This window comes from Rhamphochromis sp. 'chilingali' (genome assembly GCF_963969265.1).
Source record: "Rhamphochromis sp. 'chilingali' genome assembly, chromosome: 12".
NCBI classification, from domain to species: Eukaryota; Metazoa; Chordata; class Actinopteri; order Cichliformes; family Cichlidae; genus Rhamphochromis; species Rhamphochromis sp. 'chilingali'.
In genome coordinates, this window is record NC_137939.1 from 29,638,367 (window position 1) to 29,660,093 (window position 21,727).

General features: G+C 39.3%; 2 protein-coding genes across 2 annotated transcripts; one reads left to right on the top strand and one right to left on the bottom strand.

The window, feature by feature from the left end:
• Window positions 1–210: 210 nt before the first annotated feature.
• LOC308407326 (PAN2-PAN3 deadenylation complex catalytic subunit PAN2-like) lies at window positions 211–6,579 on the bottom strand (the record flags this gene model as incomplete). The annotated part of the gene is made up of 22 exons (XM_080898893.1): window positions 211–630; window positions 962–1,055; window positions 1,167–1,346; window positions 1,445–1,588; window positions 1,733–1,981; window positions 2,072–2,131; window positions 2,219–2,356; window positions 2,613–2,741; window positions 2,839–2,937; window positions 3,034–3,140; window positions 3,319–3,461; window positions 3,587–3,786; window positions 3,900–4,028; window positions 4,122–4,241; window positions 4,373–4,483; window positions 4,610–4,706; window positions 4,882–5,170; window positions 5,312–5,567; window positions 5,645–5,722; window positions 5,844–5,961; window positions 6,050–6,219; window positions 6,313–6,579. The coding sequence occupies 22 exons, from the start codon at window positions 6,577–6,579 to the stop codon at window positions 446–448; spliced, it is 3,363 nt and encodes a 1,120-aa protein (XP_080755019.1). The 3' UTR covers window positions 211–445.
• A 9,471-nt stretch (window positions 6,580–16,050) lies between these two features.
• On the top strand, window positions 16,051–19,989 carry LOC308407327 (PAN2-PAN3 deadenylation complex catalytic subunit Pan2-like; the record flags this gene model as incomplete). The annotated part of the gene is made up of 7 exons (XM_080898894.1): window positions 16,051–16,134; window positions 16,260–16,370; window positions 16,502–16,621; window positions 16,715–16,843; window positions 19,514–19,596; window positions 19,723–19,833; window positions 19,965–19,989. 7 exons carry the CDS (start codon window positions 16,051–16,053, stop codon window positions 19,966–19,968), a joined length of 642 nt encoding a protein of 213 aa, XP_080755020.1. The 3' UTR covers window positions 19,969–19,989.
• Window positions 19,990–21,727: the final 1,738 nt, after the last annotated feature.

A 21,727-nucleotide genomic window follows, 5' to 3' on the forward strand; every position in this document is an offset into this window, starting at 1 on the left:
GCAACAGATTTCACAGAATCTGGTGAAAAAAAACAAACTAAATTCATTGTGGTTGGAATCTGTTTTAATCAAGATTTTCATGGATTCGTGCACATTCTCCACTTCCTGGTATCAAACAACAAACATTTTACAGTGCTCAGGATGACTTCATTTACATGCAACAATTTTGACTTTTTCCTTTTTTAAAAACAAAAACAAAATGCTTCAAATTCATATTTTGAATGATCACTTTCCCCCCTGTAAACCTCTCTGAAATAAAAAGCTTATATTTAGATATGATAAAAACAACTGAGTCACTGACTCAAAGCAAATAACTATAAAATATGATACAAAATAAGCAGCCCGAGCATCTTCAGGTCATGGTGTTGCTCACAGTCCCATCACAGAGGGAAGCACAGCAGCACCCGTGGATGGAAGGAGAGTGCATTCAGTCCACTCAGACGGACTATCTCATGTCCGAATCCGGGACTTTCCAGTTCAGCTGGAAGCCTTTGTCGTAGACTTCGTAGAGCACCTTCATCACGTAATGATTCCCTCCTTCCTGATACAGCTCCAGGTACTTCCTGTAAAGCTTCAGGGCTGTGCATGAGTCCTCCGTGCTGTCGTGGGTTTCTCCCTGGATGTTGAGGCCTGTGGACATGAAAAAAAGGTCAGGAATGATTAAAATGAAAGTGTTAAGCTTCAGATTACAGTGTGGATATGAGGAATTGACACGTACGCTTTAGTGCATGAACTCAAAAAAGCCTCTAAATACTTTGTTGTTCAGATTTAATTCCAAGATGAGTTTGATGACAACTAAAACATCATGAACTATACTGACTTCGGTAATATGAGCGGATTATCCAGTTTACATATTTGGATCCTAATCCCTCTCACTGTAATAATGTGATTTAATTCGATTAAAGACTCATATTTGGATTATTTGGATTTGATTTTGTTTTTTTTGTTTCTACTAACTTACCAAGAAAATACCAAGCAAGGAATTTCAGAGAAATCATCCTCTTGTAGGGCAATCGGAAGAGGTGCACGGTGTCGATAACTTGATCTTTGGGAACCTTAAGAAACAGAAAATAAAAAAAATTAAAATCAAAGCACATCTATAAAAAAAATCACATCTTGAAACTATTTGAACTAATTTGAAATTTAAAACTGATGAAATAACGTACCACTAAATTAATGACACGAAAGTCATTCTGCAGGCCGTGGCCGACGAAGCGAACTCCTGCATCGATGAGGAAGCGTAGCTTCAGGTAGGTCGACTTCAGCGTGGTCACGTGCTTAGAGGATACTGTGGCATCCAGGTCTCCAGGTTCGATTCCAGAGTATTTTGTCAAATAGTCGACCACCTGGAAGAACAAATTGACAAGTTAGCGGGTGGATCCTTGAAACATTATATATTCATTCTTTTAGGTCATCGTGGTCTTTTCTCTCTGCAGCTTCTCACCTGCTCCTGAGTGGAGATGTAGTCATCGATGAAGGGGACCCCCTCGTTGGGCCCCTGACCCCTCACACAGGTGATCCTGGCCACAGACATCTGACTGGGCATGATGGTCGATTTGGTGCCGTCACTATGCAGCACTGCTTCCTCCTGCAAACGCACACATTCAGGGGTCAAATTTGTTTTAAATACTTGAGTCAGATTAGCTGAACTACTGAAAATATGTACTAGGAATATTTAAAATTGTTTTCGATCCTATATTATAATAAATGATGGTATCATAGCCAGACTTACCTCACTGAGCTTTACAAACTCAGCGTCCAGCCCCACCAGGTCACCAGCCTGCGGCATCTCACTGACTGTGAGTGGGATGAAAGTGGCGTCTGTCTTGCTCTGCTTCTCAGTCCGATATAAGTCGGATTTGACTTCAGACTGATTGTGCTGAAACTCACTGCAGAGGTCGTATTTGGTGTGGTAGTTTCTCTTGGCGTAACACAGGATGGCTGGCACTTTCCAGCTCACATCAAACTGTGCAGCCTCAGTCTGAAAACAAAAGGAGAAACATTTTTAAATGACTGCACACATTAAAGTTAGCATGAATAAACAAGCAGGAATCTTATCTAGGATCCTTACCTGCTCAATCGGCTCAATGAGGAAGTCATTGAAGAGGTACCACTGCTGGCGAGAGACTCCCTGAAATAATAAAATCATTTTGAATGTTAAAAATGAAACTTTTTGTAGTCAGCAGATGTCAAATTTTCTTATCTAAGCGTCACTCACCTCTTTTCTTTGATGGTAGGTCTCACCCACTTTGATGTGTGCGACCAGATTACCACCCGCGCCAGCGTCCAGGATGTGCGGCACCGTGGCCACCAAGTCATACAGAGAAGCTCCCTCCGCCTGTTCAGCAGCACTTAACTAGTAACAGAAAGTGCAAATAATTGTAAGATAAACTTTTTTATTTCACAACAGTTGAGAAATTCATGTGTTACAGAAACAAAAACACTAAAACCAACCTATAGTTCAATATCTACAGATTAGTGTAATAATGTTTTAAAAATATTGCTCCTGGAAATATGGTTTTAATCTTGAAGTGAAATTTTAACTTGGTGATGAAAAGTTACTCAATTATTTCTTCAAGTGCAAAGATCAGCTGAAAATCTAAAGTCCTCACCTCCTCGCCCTCAGGCCAGCTGCTGATCTCCAGTCTCTGACTTTTGCTGAGGGACATCTTGAGAGTGGCGGGGATCCACACGTGACGCTGATCCTGATCTGTCTTCTGCATGGATTTGTTGAAGGCGTACTATAAAAACAGAAACATGGGCAATCATGTAAATAATGAACAGATAAATCATTACTTTCTTTTAACTGTATTTAAACACGGTGAATCAGTGGCTTACCTCGGCCTGAACCTTCCAGAATTCAGCCTCTTTGCTGCTGTTCACCTCACAGTTTATCACCAAAACATCTGGGAGACGTCGAATGTTGCGTGTCTGCACCTACAGTGTAACACAAAGAAATGATTACCCTGCACAACAGGTAACAACCAACCATAAATGAATTGTCATTATGAGTGAATGAAAGCTGTAACTCACTGTGGGCTGATACTTGTCACAGTTTCCACACCATGTGTGAGATCTCTGCTGCAGGCAGATGCTTTTCTTCAGGATCTCAGCAAAGTCGTGCTCCTTTATTCTTTCTCCTGAAGTGTCAAAGTACAATGAATATCAGTGTATACATCAAATCAAGCAGATATTTCCCTCTGCTCATTCAAAAACTAAATTAATTCAAACCATTATGTAATCATTAATAGTTCAAGTTTCAAAGACAGAGTAATTCACAGTCACAGATATCCATGCTCTCAGTGCTCTCAGACTCACCTTGAGAGTTGGGGTAATGCATGTTGAACAGCAACATGAGGGAGGAGTAGACTGTTTCTATGCCACAGAGACACAGGCTGCGGTTCTCAACTTCAGAACAAAACAGCTCTCTAATGACAGAGTCGCCAGGGGAGCCCAGAGAACTGCAACACAAACACAAATCACAGTTTCAGAAACCAGAAGGAAAACTCTGCATTTATAAACAAACATAATGATAAGACTGGGACAGTGTCCAGTAAGAATGCAGGTCAACAACGATGTGTTTTACCTGCTCCTGGTCGTCCTGTAGGCCCGTGGATCCTCCTGCTCCTGTGTCTCCTGGAAGAGCTGGTAGAGGATGAAGTGATTCCATCTCTGGATTAAGCGACCTAGCTTGACTGTTCCTGTCGTCTCCTCACAGTTTGAGAGGATCAGGCCCATCTCTTTGGCTTCAGGGACGTTTCGAAGTGCTCTGAGGAAGTTGCTGGCCTTAAGGAAGAAGACATTAGAGGTTACTTTGGGCAGTCACAACAAAATGAGATTTCAAAGTAAGAGCCTTGCAATCCCCAACAGATTGAAAACAAAGAAAGAAAGAAACTTACCTGACATGGATCTCCTTGTGACAAATCCAACATGTGGAAGAGGAAGCCGAGTTCACAAGCCAAACAAAACTCCTTGTGGCACAAATGATTCTGAACAAGGCAGCGAACTGGCTCCAGGAAGTATAACACCTAAGATGCAAACATAAAAGACCCATGGAACATTTGACAAATTGTCTCATATTAAAAATTAAATGTACACATTGTGAACCTTCAGCTTCTTACCTGGATCATGCAGTTACAGTAGGCGTTGGGAATCTGCGGCTCCAGGCCAGCAAACAACGTCCTGTTGTAATGTTTGAAGTCAAAATCTTCCCGTCCACGTTTAGAGTATTTAATTGTCACCTGAAGCACAACAAACACATCTTCGTCACATGTTTGGGAAATCAAAGCTTGTAGCAACACTCTAGAAATTGTTACATCTTAAAATTAACTGTATCTCTATGAACACCAGGGTGAAACGTAGCAAGTCCAACCTTTCTGTACTTTTCGGGAACAGTGTGAAGGAGCGGCTCTTCATCACTCTCTGTTGGAGATTCAGGGATGTGGTTGTAATAACCAGGTGACCCTTCTTTATTTGCAGGGACCTGCAAACAACAAACAGGAAAAAAAACTTAAAATACACCACGTGGAGATGGGTTTAACTTTTTTTGTAAATTTATTACAATATTGTAAAAATTACAGTTTAAAACAGCAATAAGTTTTTTACATACCTGGTTACAGAGGCAGGCGGAAGGATTTTCCACAAAACTGTTGAAGCCAACAGTTTCAATAGTTTGTGGGATTTCTGGGTCCATCCCAGGAGCCCACCTGTTGAAAAGAAACATGTTTTAGATGGAAACCTTTAATGGGAACTACGTGAGACTAACCATTTATATCAACTGGGGAAGACTCGACATTATCTTACAAACTTTTATTGAATCTGAAAACAATATTTATGAACGCTCTAATGCAAACTCTTCAGTCTCGTTAGTGATTGTGTTACCTTGAGCTGGGTGTAGCCTGGGCAGTGGGGATGGGAGAGCAGGGCTGCAGGTTATGATTCCAGGCCAGCTGAGGCTGTGCATCCACAACGCAGGGCTCTCTGGAGTAGACGTTAAACATAACGTCCCGAGTATCGGACCAGAGACGCACACATCCCCCCGAATCTCCAAAGGCTAAGGCTTGTTTGCTGGATGAGACCTCAAAACTTGTGAGAAAGTGGCCGTTTGTGTTGACGTGGAAAATATCCGCCATGTTGGCGAGGCCAGTGGGCTCACAGAACTGACACTCACCTGGAAAAAGACACAGAATGCAGGCAGTTATAGCAAAGCCACAAATCACACAAAGAAATTGTGTGTCACATTTATTGGCCAAACATAGTAAGACTATGCTACAGAAAACTGGACTAAAGAATCCTGAAGCCAGCTTCATACCTGTCTGTGAGATGATTGCGAGCCGTGACGTGTAGGTAGGAAGGAAGCGCACGAAGAAAGGATCCACATGCACCCAAAGGGGGGTTGCAGCTCGCATCATGCGGAGGTCATACACCATCAGGAAACGTTCATTCAGCCCTCGGCTGGAGAACCCACTCACAGCCAAAAGGTTTCCGTGAACATCAAAGTCTGACAGGCCGCCAGGAAATGCGTCAAACTTTTGTGTCCTAAATGTGCGTAAGTCTCGAAGGGTCACCTGTTATCAGCAGAGGGTCAGTGTTAGAGAGATATAAACCAAACCTCATCAAACTGATCCAATCAGGTGATACTTACTTTGCCAGAAGGGTGCCCAAAGACGAAGAAACGATTGGTCTGACGCATTATTGTCACTCCAGGTGCCTCCACTCTGAACTGAAAGGACAATCAAGACAGCAGACAGTCAGACACTCGCTGTGAAGTCAGTTGTATGATGTGCCAGTGGTGTAAGCATAGATAGTTGTGGATTTTGATAAACATAAGCCTGGTGTCTTACTTTTTGAGTTTCTTGAAGTGTGTTCATGTCAATTTCAACCACATAGTTTTGTAATCCCCCCATGAGCAGCATGTTATCAGTCATGAGGAGACTGTGCATATCAGCTCCTTCTTCCATCCTGCAAAGCACCAAAAATGGCCATTAATTCAATAACATAAGGAATAATTTCACAGCTTCAGGTCATCAACAGTCAATGTAACACTTACCGATAATCAAACATGATGAGGCCTCCACGAGTGTAACATCTGAGGTTGCACTCAGAAAGGAACAGCACGCCTGTGTCCAAACTCTGTATGTGTCTGATGGCATCAGTTGCGTGCACTTGGAAAGAAGAGTAGTGTGCCATCGTAGGTCCAAGGAAGGATTTTACATGACCCTAAGAGAAGGGCACAAATATTATTACAGAGTGCAACGTTTAAGGTGAATGTAGAAGAAACAAACTCTGCTGAAGCATCATTTTGGCTCTTACCGTGTAGTTTCCCATCCAGAGCATTTCCCGCTGCAGGTCAAAATGTGTTGCAGTGACGGGGATGCCAGCTTCTGAAACTTTACTGTGCAGCTCAGAAAAAATCCCCTTCCTTACGTGCACAGGCTCAGGAATGGTCACAGCCAGCTCCTGTGTGTACACTCCCACGTCTTGGTGGAGGTTTGGATTCAGATATGAGTTCATGGAGGGCTCCAGTCCCCCAGGAGTCCACTGAGGAGACCAGTGAGGAGTCCAGTGAAGAGAGTTCATAGTCCTATGATGGTTGGCCCAGTATTCACCTAATCTTGTGCTGAGAGCTTCAAAAATCTTCTTCAGCTAAATCAGCCTGCAGAGGAACTGGAACTTCTGTAAATAGTAGTACTTGCAGGTTTAATCCCAATCTCTTGAAATGCAGAAAACTGGAGTCCAGATCTAAAGTCTGATGGATAGAGCCATGTATTTAACCTCCACTGGGATTCAAGGCGGTCCTAAGAGTCGTTGACTGTCCCTGCATTAAACGTTAGGCTCACAGGTTTCAGGGTCTGAATCAAGGTGAGTGCGGCTGAGTTTACATGAATACAGGTGTGAATTCTTTGGGAGACGTGGGCATCGTGTCATCATTAAGCCCACATTAAGGTGTCAGAGGGGGGTCGACCCAGTTTTTGCCTGAGCGTATTGTTTCTGAATTGCACCAAGATAATGAGTTTGATCAGACTGGGAGGACCTCGTTTAGCACGCTTAATCCACACCTTGATTAACAGCCGTCGTCAACAGGTCGTCAAAAGCACCAAATTCCTTGATGTCCGAGATGCACCAGATGTTGAGTTTGATTCTTCTGAGCTTCTCCAACAAATTTGCTGCATGTTGGACAACAGTTATGTTACACATATTGTAACAAACTAACCATGATTTAATCAATTAAATGGTCCTTTAGCGTGACTGTTGTTAAAATTCACTGGATTAATGTCAGAGTTCAGTCTTGATCCTGTGTATCCAGGTAGTTGTTGTTCTGAAGTGGTGATCAAAAAGTTGTGGAAATGGATCCATATAGATGAAAAACATTATCATCAGTGGTGAATTCAACATTTCAGTAACAATTAAAATAAAAATTGACTGGATTAATCTCAGAGTTCAACATTGATTAAATGAAATTAAAGTTTTAAACTTTACAGGCTTTATTTTCTCATCCACTTAATGAAAAATACAACTTTTGGTTTAGTCCTAGCTGAAACCATATAATCCAAATTTGATGCTCTCATTGGTTGAGTCAGTTTAATTGAAGCTAATAGTTGACTGTTGATTAAAGATAGTTTCAGCTATTGTCTGTTATCTGTTTCAGTGGTATTGATTAACCTTGGAATGGTGATTGTTTGGTTTTAATTAACAAAGGACCATCAGCACTTATCCAAACTGCATTTGTGTGAATAAAATAAATGACAACCAACATTCAAAAACACAAAAATGAGCACTTTTATTGATTTCATCATGTTCCTGTTTCCATCAGTTTATTCAACAAACTAGCTATAACAAGTTTATGATCTTACAATAAAGACACTTAAGTCATTTTCCTCAGCCTGTGCTTTTCTGAGTCAACTTCCTGTTTCATGTTTGACCCACTCACCTGTGTCACAGCAATAGAACATGAAAATTTAAGCTTTTTAACTTTTTTAGCAAAGAATTTAACTCAGGAAAATAAACCCTGCCTTAATTCAGCTTTTAACATGTTTAGTGTTACTAACAAAGAAAAGATCCACAGACATGATTTGGGCCGAAACAAAAGAAAAAGTCTTTTATGGGGCAGGCTTGTTGGAGACCAGGCGGGGCTCATTTATGATTCACACCTTGATACCAGCTTGAAACCTGTGACCCTAAAAACAAAGACAAGCTCAACGACTCTCAGGACCACACCAACCATAAAATTAAACAACAGTTTGTCCCAATTTTTGGAAAACATCTTTTGCTTCTGGAGTAAAATAAAACAAATACTATAAAGATTAGTTTGAGTTTCAAACACAATTTGTCTAAATGTTGAAAAAGCCTGAATATTTAAATACTGTTTAAGTCTTCTTTGATCTTTTATTTCACAGTCTGACTTACACTGCAGCTGCCATCTTGTTGCCCTCCAGGAAAAATAAAATACATAAATTTGTATTACATGAACATTGCCAAGTCATTTACTGGCTAATAACTTATATTTATCAATTACATTTAGTACATTTAGGACCTCTGAAGGGTAACATCCTCTAGTGTCTCAAAAATGTTTTTACTTGCTGGTTTGACACAACCTGAGCTGTGATCTGATGAATGTTAACATTCAGTTCAACCTTTGTCCCATTTATCTACATTATATTTCATCCATATGCACAATGAAACAAATTGTTTATACTTTTCTCATTTTACTCAGCTTTTCAATCAGGTCCCAATCAGATATTCTTTCATTGATGTTTTGAATATGAGAGAGGGATCGAAATAATAATGATCGAAAGGTTGCGCTCCCGCTCTGTCTCTCTGTTTCTGCTCATCAGGAATAATTCTGATCATTTATGGAACAGCAAAACTGAGCTGAACTTGTCGATCTTGCATTCACTGTAATGTACGGTTATGTTGGTGGTTGCTGTAGTTTCCCTGCTTTGTTGTTCTCTTCTTGCATGTTTTTCCCCTGGCAGGTGATCCAGTTAATTTTAGTGTCTTTTCTCTCTGTTCCATCTATTTTCTTTCCATCTCCTTTGTGGAGCCTCTTCCCAACTTCTCTCGTCTATTGAAACTGTTGGCTTCAACAGTTTTGTGGAAAATCCTTCCGCCTGCCTCTGTAACCAGGTATGTAAAAAACTTGTTTCTCTTTTAAACTGTCATTTTTACAATATTGTAATAAATTTACAAAAAAAGTTAAACCCATCTCCACGTGGTGTATTTTAAGTTTTTTTCCCTGTTTGTTGTTTGCAGGTCCCTGCAAATAAAGAAGGGTCACCTGGTTATTACAACCACATCCCTGAATCTCCAACAGAGAGTGATGAAGAGCCGCTCCTTCACACTGTTCCCGAAAAGTACAGAAAGGTTGGACTTGTTATGTTTCACCCTGGTGTTCACAGAGATACAGTTAAATATGATATGTAACAATTTCTAGAGTGTTTCTACAAGCTTTGATTTCCAAAACATGTGACGAAGATGTGTTTGTTGTGCTTCAGGTGACAATTAAATACTCTAAACGTGGACGGGAAGATTTTGACTTCAAACATTACAACAGGACGTTGTTTGCTGGCCTGGAGCCGCAGATTCCCAACGCCTACTGTAACTGCATGATCCAGGTAAGAAGCTGAAGGTTCACAATGTGTACATTTAATTTTTAATATGAGACAATTTGTCAAATGTTCCATGGGTCTTTTATGTTTGCATCTTAGGTGTTATACTTCCTGGAGCCAGTTCGCTGCCTTGTTCAGAATCATTTGTGCCACAAGGAGTTTTGTTTGGCTTGTGAACTCGGCTTCCTCTTCCACATGTTGGATTTGTCACAAGGAGATCCATGTCAGGTAAGTTTCTTTCTTTCTTTGTTTTCAATCTGTTGGGGATTGCAAGGCTCTTACTTTGAAATCTCATTTTGTTGTGACTGCCCAAAGTAACCTCTAATGTCTTCTTCCTTAACAGTAGCATCCCCAGGCTTCTACCTTTCTACCTTTAAAACCCGGAGAGCAGCCAAATGGCTGGTAGGCTTTTAGCTAAGCTTTAGCTTCAGCCAAGTGGAAGCTAAATTGGCTAGTCATTCATATGTATATTAGGTTGTTACCTGGGAATTCTGGAGGGAGGGGAGTGGGGGTTTGAGTGGATTGAGGAATTTCCCTGCGAATCTTGTTGACTGTGCCGAGGATGGTGGTTTTCCGTCTAAGAAGTTTTTGCGCAAGTGAAAGCGATGTGAAAAAATTGTCCGTGGTAACATTTCTGCCCTTGTCTACTCCTCTAAGAGTCGTTGACTGTTCCTGCATTAAACGTTAGGCTCACAGGTTTCAGGGTCTGAATCAAGGTGAGTGCGGCTGAGTTTACATGAATACAGGTGTGAATTCTTTGGGAGACGTGGGCATCGTGTCATCATTAAGCCCACATTAAGGTGTCAGAGGGGGGTCGACCCAGTTTTTGCCTGAGCGTATTGTTTCTGAATTGCACCAAGATAATGAGTTTGATCAGACTGGGAGGACCTCGTTTAGCACGCTTAATCCACACCTTGATTAACAGCCGTCGTCAACAGGTCGTCAAAAGCACCAAATTCCTTGATGTCCGAGATGCACCAGATGTTGAGTTTGATTCTTCTGAGCTTCTCCAACAAATTTGCTGCATGTTGGACAACAGTTATGTTACACATATTGTAACAAACTAACCATGATTTAATCAATTAAATGGTCCTTTAGCGTGACTGTTGTTAAAATTCACTGGATTAATGTCAGAGTTCAGTCTTGATCCTGTGTATCCAGGTAGTTGTTGTTCTGAAGTGGTGATCAAAAAGTTGTGGAAATGGATCCATATAGATGAAAAACATTATCATCAGTGGTGAATTCAACATTTCAGTAACAATTAAAATAAAAATTGACTGGATTAATCTCAGAGTTCAACATTGATTAAATGAAATTAAAGTTTTAAACTTTACAGGCTTTATTTTCTCATCCACTTAATGAAAAATACAACTTTTGGTTTAGTCCTAGCTGAAACCATATAATCCAAATTTGATGCTCTCATTGGTTGAGTCAGTTTAATTGAAGCTAATAGTTGACTGTTGATTAAAGATAGTTTCAGCTATTGTCTGTTATCTGTTTCAGTGGTATTGATTAACCTTGGAATGGTGATTGTTTGGTTTTAATTAACAAAGGACCATCAGCACTTATCCAAACTGCATTTGTGTGAATAAAATAAATGACAACCAACATTCAAAAACACAAAAATGAGCACTTTTATTGATTTCATCATGTTCCTGTTTCCATCAGTTTATTCAACAAACTAGCTATAACAAGTTTATGATCTTACAATAAAGACACTTAAGTCATTTTCCTCAGCCTGTGCTTTTCTGGGTCAACTTCCTGTTTCATGTTTGACCCACTCACCTGTGTCACAGCAATAGAACATGAAAATTTAAGCTTTTTAACTTTTTTAGCAAAGAATTTAACTCAGGAAAATAAACCCTGCCTTAATTCAGCTTTTAACATGTTTAGTGTTACTAACAAAGAAAAGATCCACAGACATGATTTGGGCCGAAACAAAAGAAAAACTCTTTTATGGGGCAGGCTTGTTGGAGACCAGGCGGGGCTCATTTATGATTCACACCTTGATACCAGCTTGAAACCTGTGACCCTAAAAACAAAGACAAGCTCAACGACTCTCAGGACCACACCAACCATAAAATTAAACAACAGTTTGTCCCAATTTTTGGAAAACATCTTTTGCTTCTGGAGTAAAATAAAACAAATACTATAAAGATTAGTTTGAGTTTCAAACACAATTTGTCTAAATGTTGAAAAAGCCTGAATATTTAAATACTGTTTAAGTCTTCTTTGATCTTTTATTTCACAGTCTGACTTACACTGCAGCTGCCATCTTGTTGCCCTCCAGGAAAAATAAAATACATAAATTTGTATTACATGAACATTGCCAAGTCATTTACTGGCTAATAACTTATATTTATCAATTACATTTAGTACATTTAGGATCTCTGAAGGGTAACATCCTCTAGTGTCTCAAAAATGTTTTTACTTGCTGGTTTGACACAACCTGAGCTGTGATCTGATGAATGTTAACATTCAGTTCAACCTTTGTCCCATTTATCTACATTATATTTCATCCATATGCACAATGAAACAAATTGTTTATACTTTTCTCATTTTACTCAGCTTTTCAATCAGGTCCCAATCAGATATTCTTTCATTGATGTTTTGAATATGAGAGAGGGATCGAAATAATAATGATCGAAAGGTTGCGCTCCCGCTCTGTCTCTCTGTTTCTGCTCATCAGGAATAATTCTGATCAGTTATGGAACAGCAAAACTGAGCTGAACTTGTCGATCTTGCATTCACTGTAATGTACGGTTATGTTGGTTGTTGCTGTAGTTTCCCTGCTTTGTTGTTCTCTTCTTGCATGTTTTTCCTCTGGCAGGTGATCCAGTTAATTTTAGTGTCTTTTCTCTCTGTTCCATCTATTTTCTTTCCATCTCCTTTGTGGAGCCTCTTCCCAACTTCTCTCGTCTATTGAAACTGTTGGCTTCAACAGTTTTGTGGAAAATCCTTCCGCCTGCCTCTGTAACCAGGTATGTAAAAAACTTGTTTCTCTTTTAAACTGTCATTTTTACAATATTGTAATAAATTTACAAAAAAAGTTAAACCCATCTCCACGTGGTGTATTTTAAGTTTTTTTCCCTGTTTGTTGTTTGCAGGTCCCTGCAAATAAAGAAGGGTCACCTGTTTATTACAACCACATCCCTGAATCTCTAACAGAGAGTGATGAAGAGCCGCTCCTTCACACTGTTCCCGAAAAGTACAGAAAGGTTGGACTTGTTATGTTTCACCCTGGTGTTCACAGAGATACAGTTAAATATGATATGTAACAATTTCTAGAGTGTTGCTACAAGCTTTGATTTCCAAAACATGTGACGAAGATGTGTTTGTTGTGCTTCAGGTGACAATTAAATACTCTAAACGTGGACAAGAAGATTTTGACTTCAAACATTACAACAGGACGTTGTTTGCTGGCCTGGAGCCGCAGATTCCCAACGCCTACTGTAACTGCATGATCCAGGTAAGAAGCTGAAGGTTCACAATGTGTACATTTAATTTTTAATATGAGACAATTTGTCAAATGTTCCATGGGTCTTTTATGTTTGCATCTTAGGTGTTATACTTCCTGGAGCCAGTTCGCTGCCTTGTTCAGAATCATTTGTGCCACAAGGAGTTTTGTTTGGCTTGTGAACTCGGCTTCCTCTTCCACATGTTGGATTTGTCACAAGGAGATCCATGTCAGGTAAGTTTCTTTCTTTCTTTGTTTTCAATCTGTTGGGGATTGCAAGGCTCTTACTTTGAAATCTCATTTTGTTGTGACTGCCCAAAGTAACCTCTAATGTCTTCTTCCTTAACAGTAGCATCCCCAGGCTTCTACCTTTCTACCTTTAAAACCCGGAGAGCAGCCAAATGGCTGGTAGGCTTTTAGCTAAGCTTTAGCTTCAGCCAAGTGGAAGCTAAATTGGCTAGTCATTCATATGTATATTAGGTTGTTACCTGGGAATTCTGGAGGGAGGGGAGTGGGGGTTTGAGTGGATTGAGGAATTTCCCTGCGAATCTTGTTGACTGTGCCGAGGATGGTGGTTTTCCGTCTAAGAAGTTTTTGCGCAAGTGAAAGCGATGTGAAAAAATTGTCCGTGGTAACATTTCTGCCCTTGTCTACTCCTCTAAGAGTCGTTGACTGTTCCTGCATTAAACGTTAGGCTCACAGGTTTCAGGGTCTGAATCAAGGTGAGTGCGGCTGAGTTTACATGAATACAGGTGTGAATTCTTTGGGAGACGTGGGCATCGTGTCATCATTAAGCCCACATTAAGGTGTCAGAGGGGGGTCGACCCAGTTTTTGCCTGAGCGTATTGTTTCTGAATTGCACCAAGATAATGAGTTTGATCAGACTGGGAGGACCTCGTTTAGCACGCTTAATCCACACCTTGATTAACAGCCGTCGTCAACAGGTCGTCAAAAGCACCAAATTCCTTGATGTCCGAGATGCACCAGATGTTGAGTTTGATTCTTCTGAGCTTCTCCAACAAATTTGCTGCATGTTGGACAACAGTTATGTTACACATATTGTAACAAACTAACCATGATTTAATCAATTAAATGGTCCTTTAGCGTGACTGTTGTTAAAATTCACTGGATTAATGTCAGAGTTCAGTCTTGATCCTGTGTATCCAGGTAGTTGTTGTTCTGAAGTGGTGATCAAAAAGTTGTGGAAATGGATCCATATAGATGAAAAACATTATCATCAGTGGTGAATTCAACATTTCAGTAACAATTAAAATAAAAATTGACTGGATTAATCTCAGAGTTCAACATTGATTAAATGAAATTAAAGTTTTAAACTTTACAGGCTTTATTTTCTCATCCACTTAATGAAAAATACAACTTTTGGTTTAGTCCTAGCTGAAACCATATAATCCAAATTTGATGCCCTCATTGGTTGAGTCAGTTTAATTGAAGCTAATAGTTGACTGTTGATTAAAGATAGTTTCAGCTATTGTCTGTTATCTGTTTCAGTGGTATTGATTAACCTTGGAATGGTGATTGTTTGGTTTTAATTAACAAAGGACCATCAGCACTTATCCAAACTGCATTTGTGTGAATAAAATAAATGACAACCAACATTCAAAAACACAAAAATGAGCACTTTTATTGATTTCATCATGTTCCTGTTTCCATCAGTTTATTCAACAAACTAGCTATAACAAGTTTATGATCTTACAATAAAGACACTTAAGTCATTTTCCTCAGCCTGTGCTTTTCTGGGTCAACTTCCTGTTTCATGTTTGACCCACTCACCTGTGTCACAGCAATAGAACATGAAAATTTAAGCTTTTTAACTTTTTTAGCAAAGAATTTAACTCAGGAAAATAAACCCTGCCTTAATTCAGCTTTTAACATGTTTAGTGTTACTAACAAAGAAAAGATCCACAGACATGATTTGGGCCGAAACAAAAGAAAAAGTCTTTTATGGGGCAGGCTTGTTGGAGACCAGGCGGGGCTCATTTATGATTCACACCTTGATACCAGCTTGAAACCTGTGACCCTAAAAACAAAGACAAGCTCAACGACTCTCAGGACCACACCAACCATAAAATTAAACAACAGTTTGTCCCAATTTTTGGAAAACATCTTTTGCTTCTGGAGTAAAATAAAACAAATACTATAAAGATTAGTTTGAGTTTCAAACACAATTTGTCTAAATGTTGAAAAAGCCTGAATATTTAAATACTGTTTAAGTCTTCTTTGATCTTTTATTTCACAGTCTGACTTACACTGCAGCTGCCATCTTGTTGCCCTCCAGGAAAAATAAAATACATAAATTTGTATTACATGAACATTGCCAAGTCATTTACTGGCTAATAACTTATATTTATCAATTACATTTAGTACATTTAGGACCTCTGAAGGGTAACATCCTCTAGTGTCTCAAAAATGTTTTTACTTGCTGGTTTGACACAACCTGAGCTGTGATCTGATGAATGTTAACATTCAGTTCAACCTTTATCCCATTTATCTACATTATATTTCATCCATATGCACAATGAAACAAATTGTTTATACATTTCTCATTTTACTCAGCTTTTCAATCAGGTCCCAATCAGATATTCTTTCATTGATGTTTTGAATATGAGAGAGGGATCGAAATAATAATGATCGAAAGGTTGTGCTCCCGCTCTGTCTCTCTGTTTCTGCTCATCAGGAATAATTCTGATCAGTTATGGAACAGCAAAACTGAGCTGAACTTGTCGATCTTGCATTCACTGTAATGTACGGTTATGTTGGTGGTTGCTGTAGTTTCCCTGCTTTGTTGTTCTCTTCTTGCATGTTTTTCCTCTGGCAGGTGATCCAGTTAATTTTAGTGTCTTTTCTCTCTGTTCCATCTATTTTCTTTCCATCTCCTTTGTGGAGCCTCTTCCCAACTTCTCTCGTCTTTCTCTTCCTTGTCCACCGATCTAAAACATGTTTCTTTTCAACAGGTGGGCTTCTGGGATGGACCCAGAAATCCCACAAACTATTGAAACTGTTGGCTTCAACAGTTTTGTGGAAAATCCTTCCGCCTGCCTCTGTAACCAGGTATGTAAAAAACTTGTTTCTCTTTTAAACTGTCATTTTTACAATATTGTAATAAATTTACAAAAAAGTTAAACCCATCTCCACGTGGTGTATTTTAAGTTTTTTTCCCTGTTTGTTGTTTGCAGGTCCCTGCAAATAAAGAAGGGTCACCTGTTTATTACAACCACATCCCTGAATCTCTAACAGAGAGTGATGAAGAGCCGCTCCTTCACACTGTTCCCGAAAAGTACAGAAAGGTTGGACTTGTTATGTTTCACCCTGGTGTTCACAGAGATACAGTTAAATATGATATGTAACAATTTCTAGAGTGTTGCTACAAGCTTTGATTTCCAAAACATGTGACGAAGATGTGTTTGTTGTGCTTCAGGTGACAATTAAATACTCTAAACGTGGACAGGAAGATTTTGACTTCAAACATTACAACAGGACGTTGTTTGCTGGCCTGGAGCCGCAGATTCCCAACGCCTACTGTAACTGCATGATCCAGGTAAGAAGCTGAAGGTTCACAATGTGTACATTTAATTTTTAATATGAGACAATTTGTCAAATGTTCCATGGGTCTTTTATGTTTGCATCTTAGGTGTTATACTTCCTGGAGCCAGTTCGCTGCCTTGTTCAGAATCATTTGTGCCACAAGGAGTTTTGTTTGGCTTGTGAACTCGGCTTCCTCTTCCACATGTTGGATTTGTCACAAGGAGATCCATGTCAGGTAAGTTTCTTTCTTTCTTTGTTTTCAATCTGTTGGGGATTGCAAGGCTCTTACTTTGAAATCTCATTTTGTTGTGACTGCCCAAAGTAACCTCTAATGTCTTCTTCCTTAACAGTAGCATCCCCAGGCTTCTACCTTTCTACCTTTAAAACCCGGAGAGCAGCCAAATGGCTGGTAGGCTTTTAGCTAAGCTTTAGCTTCAGCCAAGTGGAAGCTAAATTGGCTAGTCATTCATATGTATATTAGGTTGTTACCTGGGAATTCTGGAGGGAGGGGAGTGGGGGTTTGAGTGGATTGAGGAATTTCCCTGCGAATCTTGTTGACTGTGCCGAGGATGGTGGTTTTCCGTCTAAGAAGTTTTTGCGCAAGTGAAAGCGATGTGAAAAAATTGTCCGTGGTAACATTTCTGCCCTTGTCTACTCCTCTAAGAGTCGTTGACTGTTCCTGCATTAAACGTTAGGCTCACAGGTTTCAGGGTCTGAATCAAGGTGAGTGCGGCTGAGTTTACATGAATACAGGTGTGAATTCTTTGGGAGACGTGGGCATCGTGTCATCATTAAGCCCACATTAAGGTGTCAGAGGGGGGTCGACCCAGTTTTTGCCTGAGCGTATTGTTTCTGAATTGCACCAAGATAATGAGTTTGATCAGACTGGGAGGACCTCGTTTAGCACGCTTAATCCACACCTTGATTAACAGCCGTCGTCAACAGGTCGTCAAAAGCACCAAATTCCTTGATGTCCGAGATGCACCAGATGTTGAGTTTGATTCTTCTGAGCTTCTCCAACAAATTTGCTGCATGTTGGACAACAGTTATGTTACACATATTGTAACAAACTAACCATGATTTAATCAATTAAATGGTCCTTTAGCGTGACTGTTGTTAAAATTCACTGGATTAATGTCAGAGTTCAGTCTTGATCCTGTGTATCCAGGTAGTTGTTGTTCTGAAGTGGTGATCAAAAAGTTGTGGAAATGGATCCATATAGATGAAAAACATTATCATCAGTGGTGAATTCAACATTTCAGTAACAATTAAAATAAAAATTGACTGGATTAATCTCAGAGTTCAACATTGATTAAATGAAATTAAAGTTTTAAACTTTACAGGCTTTATTTTCTCATCCACTTAATGAAAAATACAACTTTTGGTTTAGTCCTAGCTGAAACCATATAATCCAAATTTGATGCTCTCATTGGTTGAGTCAGTTTAATTGAAGCTAATAGTTGACTGTTGATTAAAGATAGTTTCAGCTATTGTCTGTTATCTGTTTCAGTGGTATTGATTAACCTTGGAATGGTGATTGTTTGGTTTTAATTAACAAAGGACCATCAGCACTTATCCAAACTGCATTTGTGTGAATAAAATAAATGACAACCAACATTCAAAAACACAAAAATGAGCACTTTTATTGATTTCATCATGTTCCTGTTTCCATCAGTTTATTCAACAAACTAGCTATAACAAGTTTATGATCTTACAATAAAGACACTTAAGTCATTTTCCTCAGCCTGTGCTTTTCTGAGTCAACTTCCTGTTTCATGTTTGACCCACTCACCTGTGTCACAGCAATAGAACATGAAAATTTAAGCTTTTTAACTTTTTTAGCAAAGAATTTAACTCAGGAAAATAAACCCTGCCTTAATTCAGCTTTTAACATGTTTAGTGTTACTAACAAAGAAAAGATCCACAGACATGATTTGGGCCGAAACAAAAGAAAAAGTCTTTTATGGGGCAGGCTTGTTGGAGACCAGGCGGGGCTCATTTATGATTCACACCTTGATACCAGCTTGAAACCTGTGACCCTAAAAACAAAGACAAGCTCAACGACTCTCAGGACCACACCAACCATAAAATTAAACAACAGTTTGTCCCAATTTTTGGAAAACATCTTTTGCTTCTGGAGTAAAATAAAACAAATACTATAAAGATTAGTTTGAGTTTCAAACACAATTTGTCTAAATGTTGAAAAAGCCTGAATATTTAAATACTGTTTAAGTCTTCTTTGATCTTTTATTTCACAGTCTGACTTACACTGCAGCTGCCATCTTGTTGCCCTCCAGGAAAAATAAAATACATAAATTTGTATTACATGAACATTGCCAAGTCATTTACTGGCTAATAACTTATATTTATCAATTACATTTAGTACATTTAGGACCTCTGAAGGGTAACATCCTCTAGTGTCTCAAAAATGTTTTTACTTGCTGGTTTGACACAACCTGAGCTGTGATCTGATGAATGTTAACATTCAGTTCAACCTTTGTCCCATTTATCTACATTATATTTCATCCATATGCACAATGAAACAAATTGTTTATACTTTTCTCATTTTACTCAGCTTTTCAATCAGGTCCCAATCAGATATTCTTTCATTGATGTTTTGAATATGAGAGAGGGATCGAAATAATAATGATCGAAAGGTTGCGCTCCCGCTCTGTCTCTCTGTTTCTGCTCATCAGGAATAATTCTGATCAGTTATGGAACAGCAAAACTGAGCTGAACTTGTCGATCTTGCATTCACTGTAATGTACGGTTATGTTGGTGGTTGCTGTAGTTTCCCTGCTTTGTTGTTCTCTTCTTGCATGTTTTTCCTCTGGCAGGTGATCCAGTTAATTTTAGTGTCTTTTCTCTCTGTTCCATCTATTTTCTTTCCATCTCCTTTGTGGAGCCTCTTCCCAACTTCTCTCGTCTATTGAAACTGTTGGCTTCAACAGTTTTGTGGAAAATCCTTCCGCCTGCCTCTGTAACCAGGTATGTAAAAAACTTGTTTCTCTTTTAAACTGTCATTTTTACAATATTGTAATAAATTTACAAAAAAAGTTAAACCCATCTCCACGTGGTGTATTTTAAGTTTTTTTCCCTGTTTGTTGTTTGCAGGTCCCTGCAAATAAAGAAGGGTCACCTGGTTATTACAACCACATCCCTGAATCTCCAACAGAGAGTGATGAAGAGCCGCTCCTTCACACTGTTCCCGAAAAGTACAGAAAGGTTGGACTTGTTATGTTTCACCCTGGTGTTCACAGAGATACAGTTAAATATGATATGTAACAATTTCTAGAGTGTTGCTACAAGCTTTGATTTCCAAAACATGTGACGAAGATGTGTTTGTTGTGCTTCAGGTGACAATTAAATACTCTAAACGTGGACAAGAAGATTTTGACTTCAAACATTACAACAGGACGTTGTTTGCTGGCCTGGAGCCGCAGATTCCCAACGCCTACTGTAACTGCATGATCCAGGTAAGAAGCTGAAGGTTCACAATGTGTACATTTAATTTTTAATATGAGACAATTTGTCAAATGTTCCATGGGTCTTTTATGTTTGCATCTTAGGTGTTATACTTCCTGGAGCCAGTTCGCTGCCTTGTTCAGAATCATTTGTGCCACAAGGAGTTTTGTTTGGCTTGTGAACTCGGCTTCCTCTTCCACATGTTGGATTTGTCACAAGGAGATCCATGTCAGGTAAGTTTCTTTCTTTCTTTGTTTTCAATCTGTTGGGGATTGCAAGGCTCTTACTTTGAAATCTCATTTTGTTGTGACTGCCCAAAGTAACCTCTAATGTCTTCTTCCTTAACAGTAGCATCCCCAGGCTTCTACCTTTCTACCTTTAAAACCCGGAGAGCAGCCAAATGGCTGGTAGGCTTTTAGCTAAGCTTTAGCTTCAGCCAAGTGGAAGCTAAATTGGCTAGTCATTCATATGTATATTAGGTTGTTACCTGGGAATTCTGGAGGGAGGGGAGTGGGGGTTTGAGTGGATTGAGGAATTTCCCTGCGAATCTTGTTGACTGTGCCGAGGATGGTGGTTTTCCGTCTAAGAAGTTTTTGCGCAAGTGAAAGCGATGTGAAAAAATTGTCCGTGGTAACATTTCTGCCCTTGTCTACTCCTCTAAGAGTCGTTGACTGTCCCTGCATTAAACGTTAGGCTCACAGGTTTCAGGGTCTGAATCAAGGTGAGTGCGGCTGAGTTTACATGAATACAGGTGTGAATTCTTTGGGAGACGTGGGCATCGTGTCATCATTAAGCCCACATTAAGGTGTCAGAGGGGGGTCGACCCAGTTTTTGCCTGAGCGTATTGTTTCTGAATTGCACCAAGATAATGAGTTTGATCAGACTGGGAGGACCTCGTTTAGCACGCTTAATCCACACCTTGATTAACAGCCGTCGTCAACAGGTCGTCAAAAGCACCAAATTCCTTGATGTCCGAGATGCACCAGATGTTGAGTTTGATTCTTCTGAGCTTCTCCAACAAATTTGCTGCATGTTGGACAACAGTTATGTTACACATATTGTAACAAACTAACCATGATTTAATCAATTAAATGGTCCTTTAGCGTGACTGTTGTTAAAATTCACTGGATTAATGTCAGAGTTCAGTCTTGATCCTGTGTATCCAGGTAGTTGTTGTTCTGAAGTGGTGATCAAAAAGTTGTGGAAATGGATCCATATAGATGAAAAACATTATCATCAGTGGTGAATTCAACATTTCAGTAACAATTAAAATAAAAATTGACTGGATTAATCTCAGAGTTCAACATTGATTAAATGAAATTAAAGTTTTAAACTTTACAGGCTTTATTTTCTCATCCACTTAATGAAAAATACAACTTTTGGTTTAGTCCTAGCTGAAACCATATAATCCAAATTTGATGCTCTCATTGGTTGAGTCAGTTTAATTGAAGCTAATAGTTGACTGTTGATTAAAGATAGTTTCAGCTATTGTCTGTTATCTGTTTCAGTGGTATTGATTAACCTTGGAATGGTGATTGTTTGGTTTTAATTAACAAAGGACCATCAGCACTTATCCAAACTGCATTTGTGTGAATAAAATAAATGACAACCAACATTCAAAAACACAAAAATGAGCACTTTTATTGATTTCATC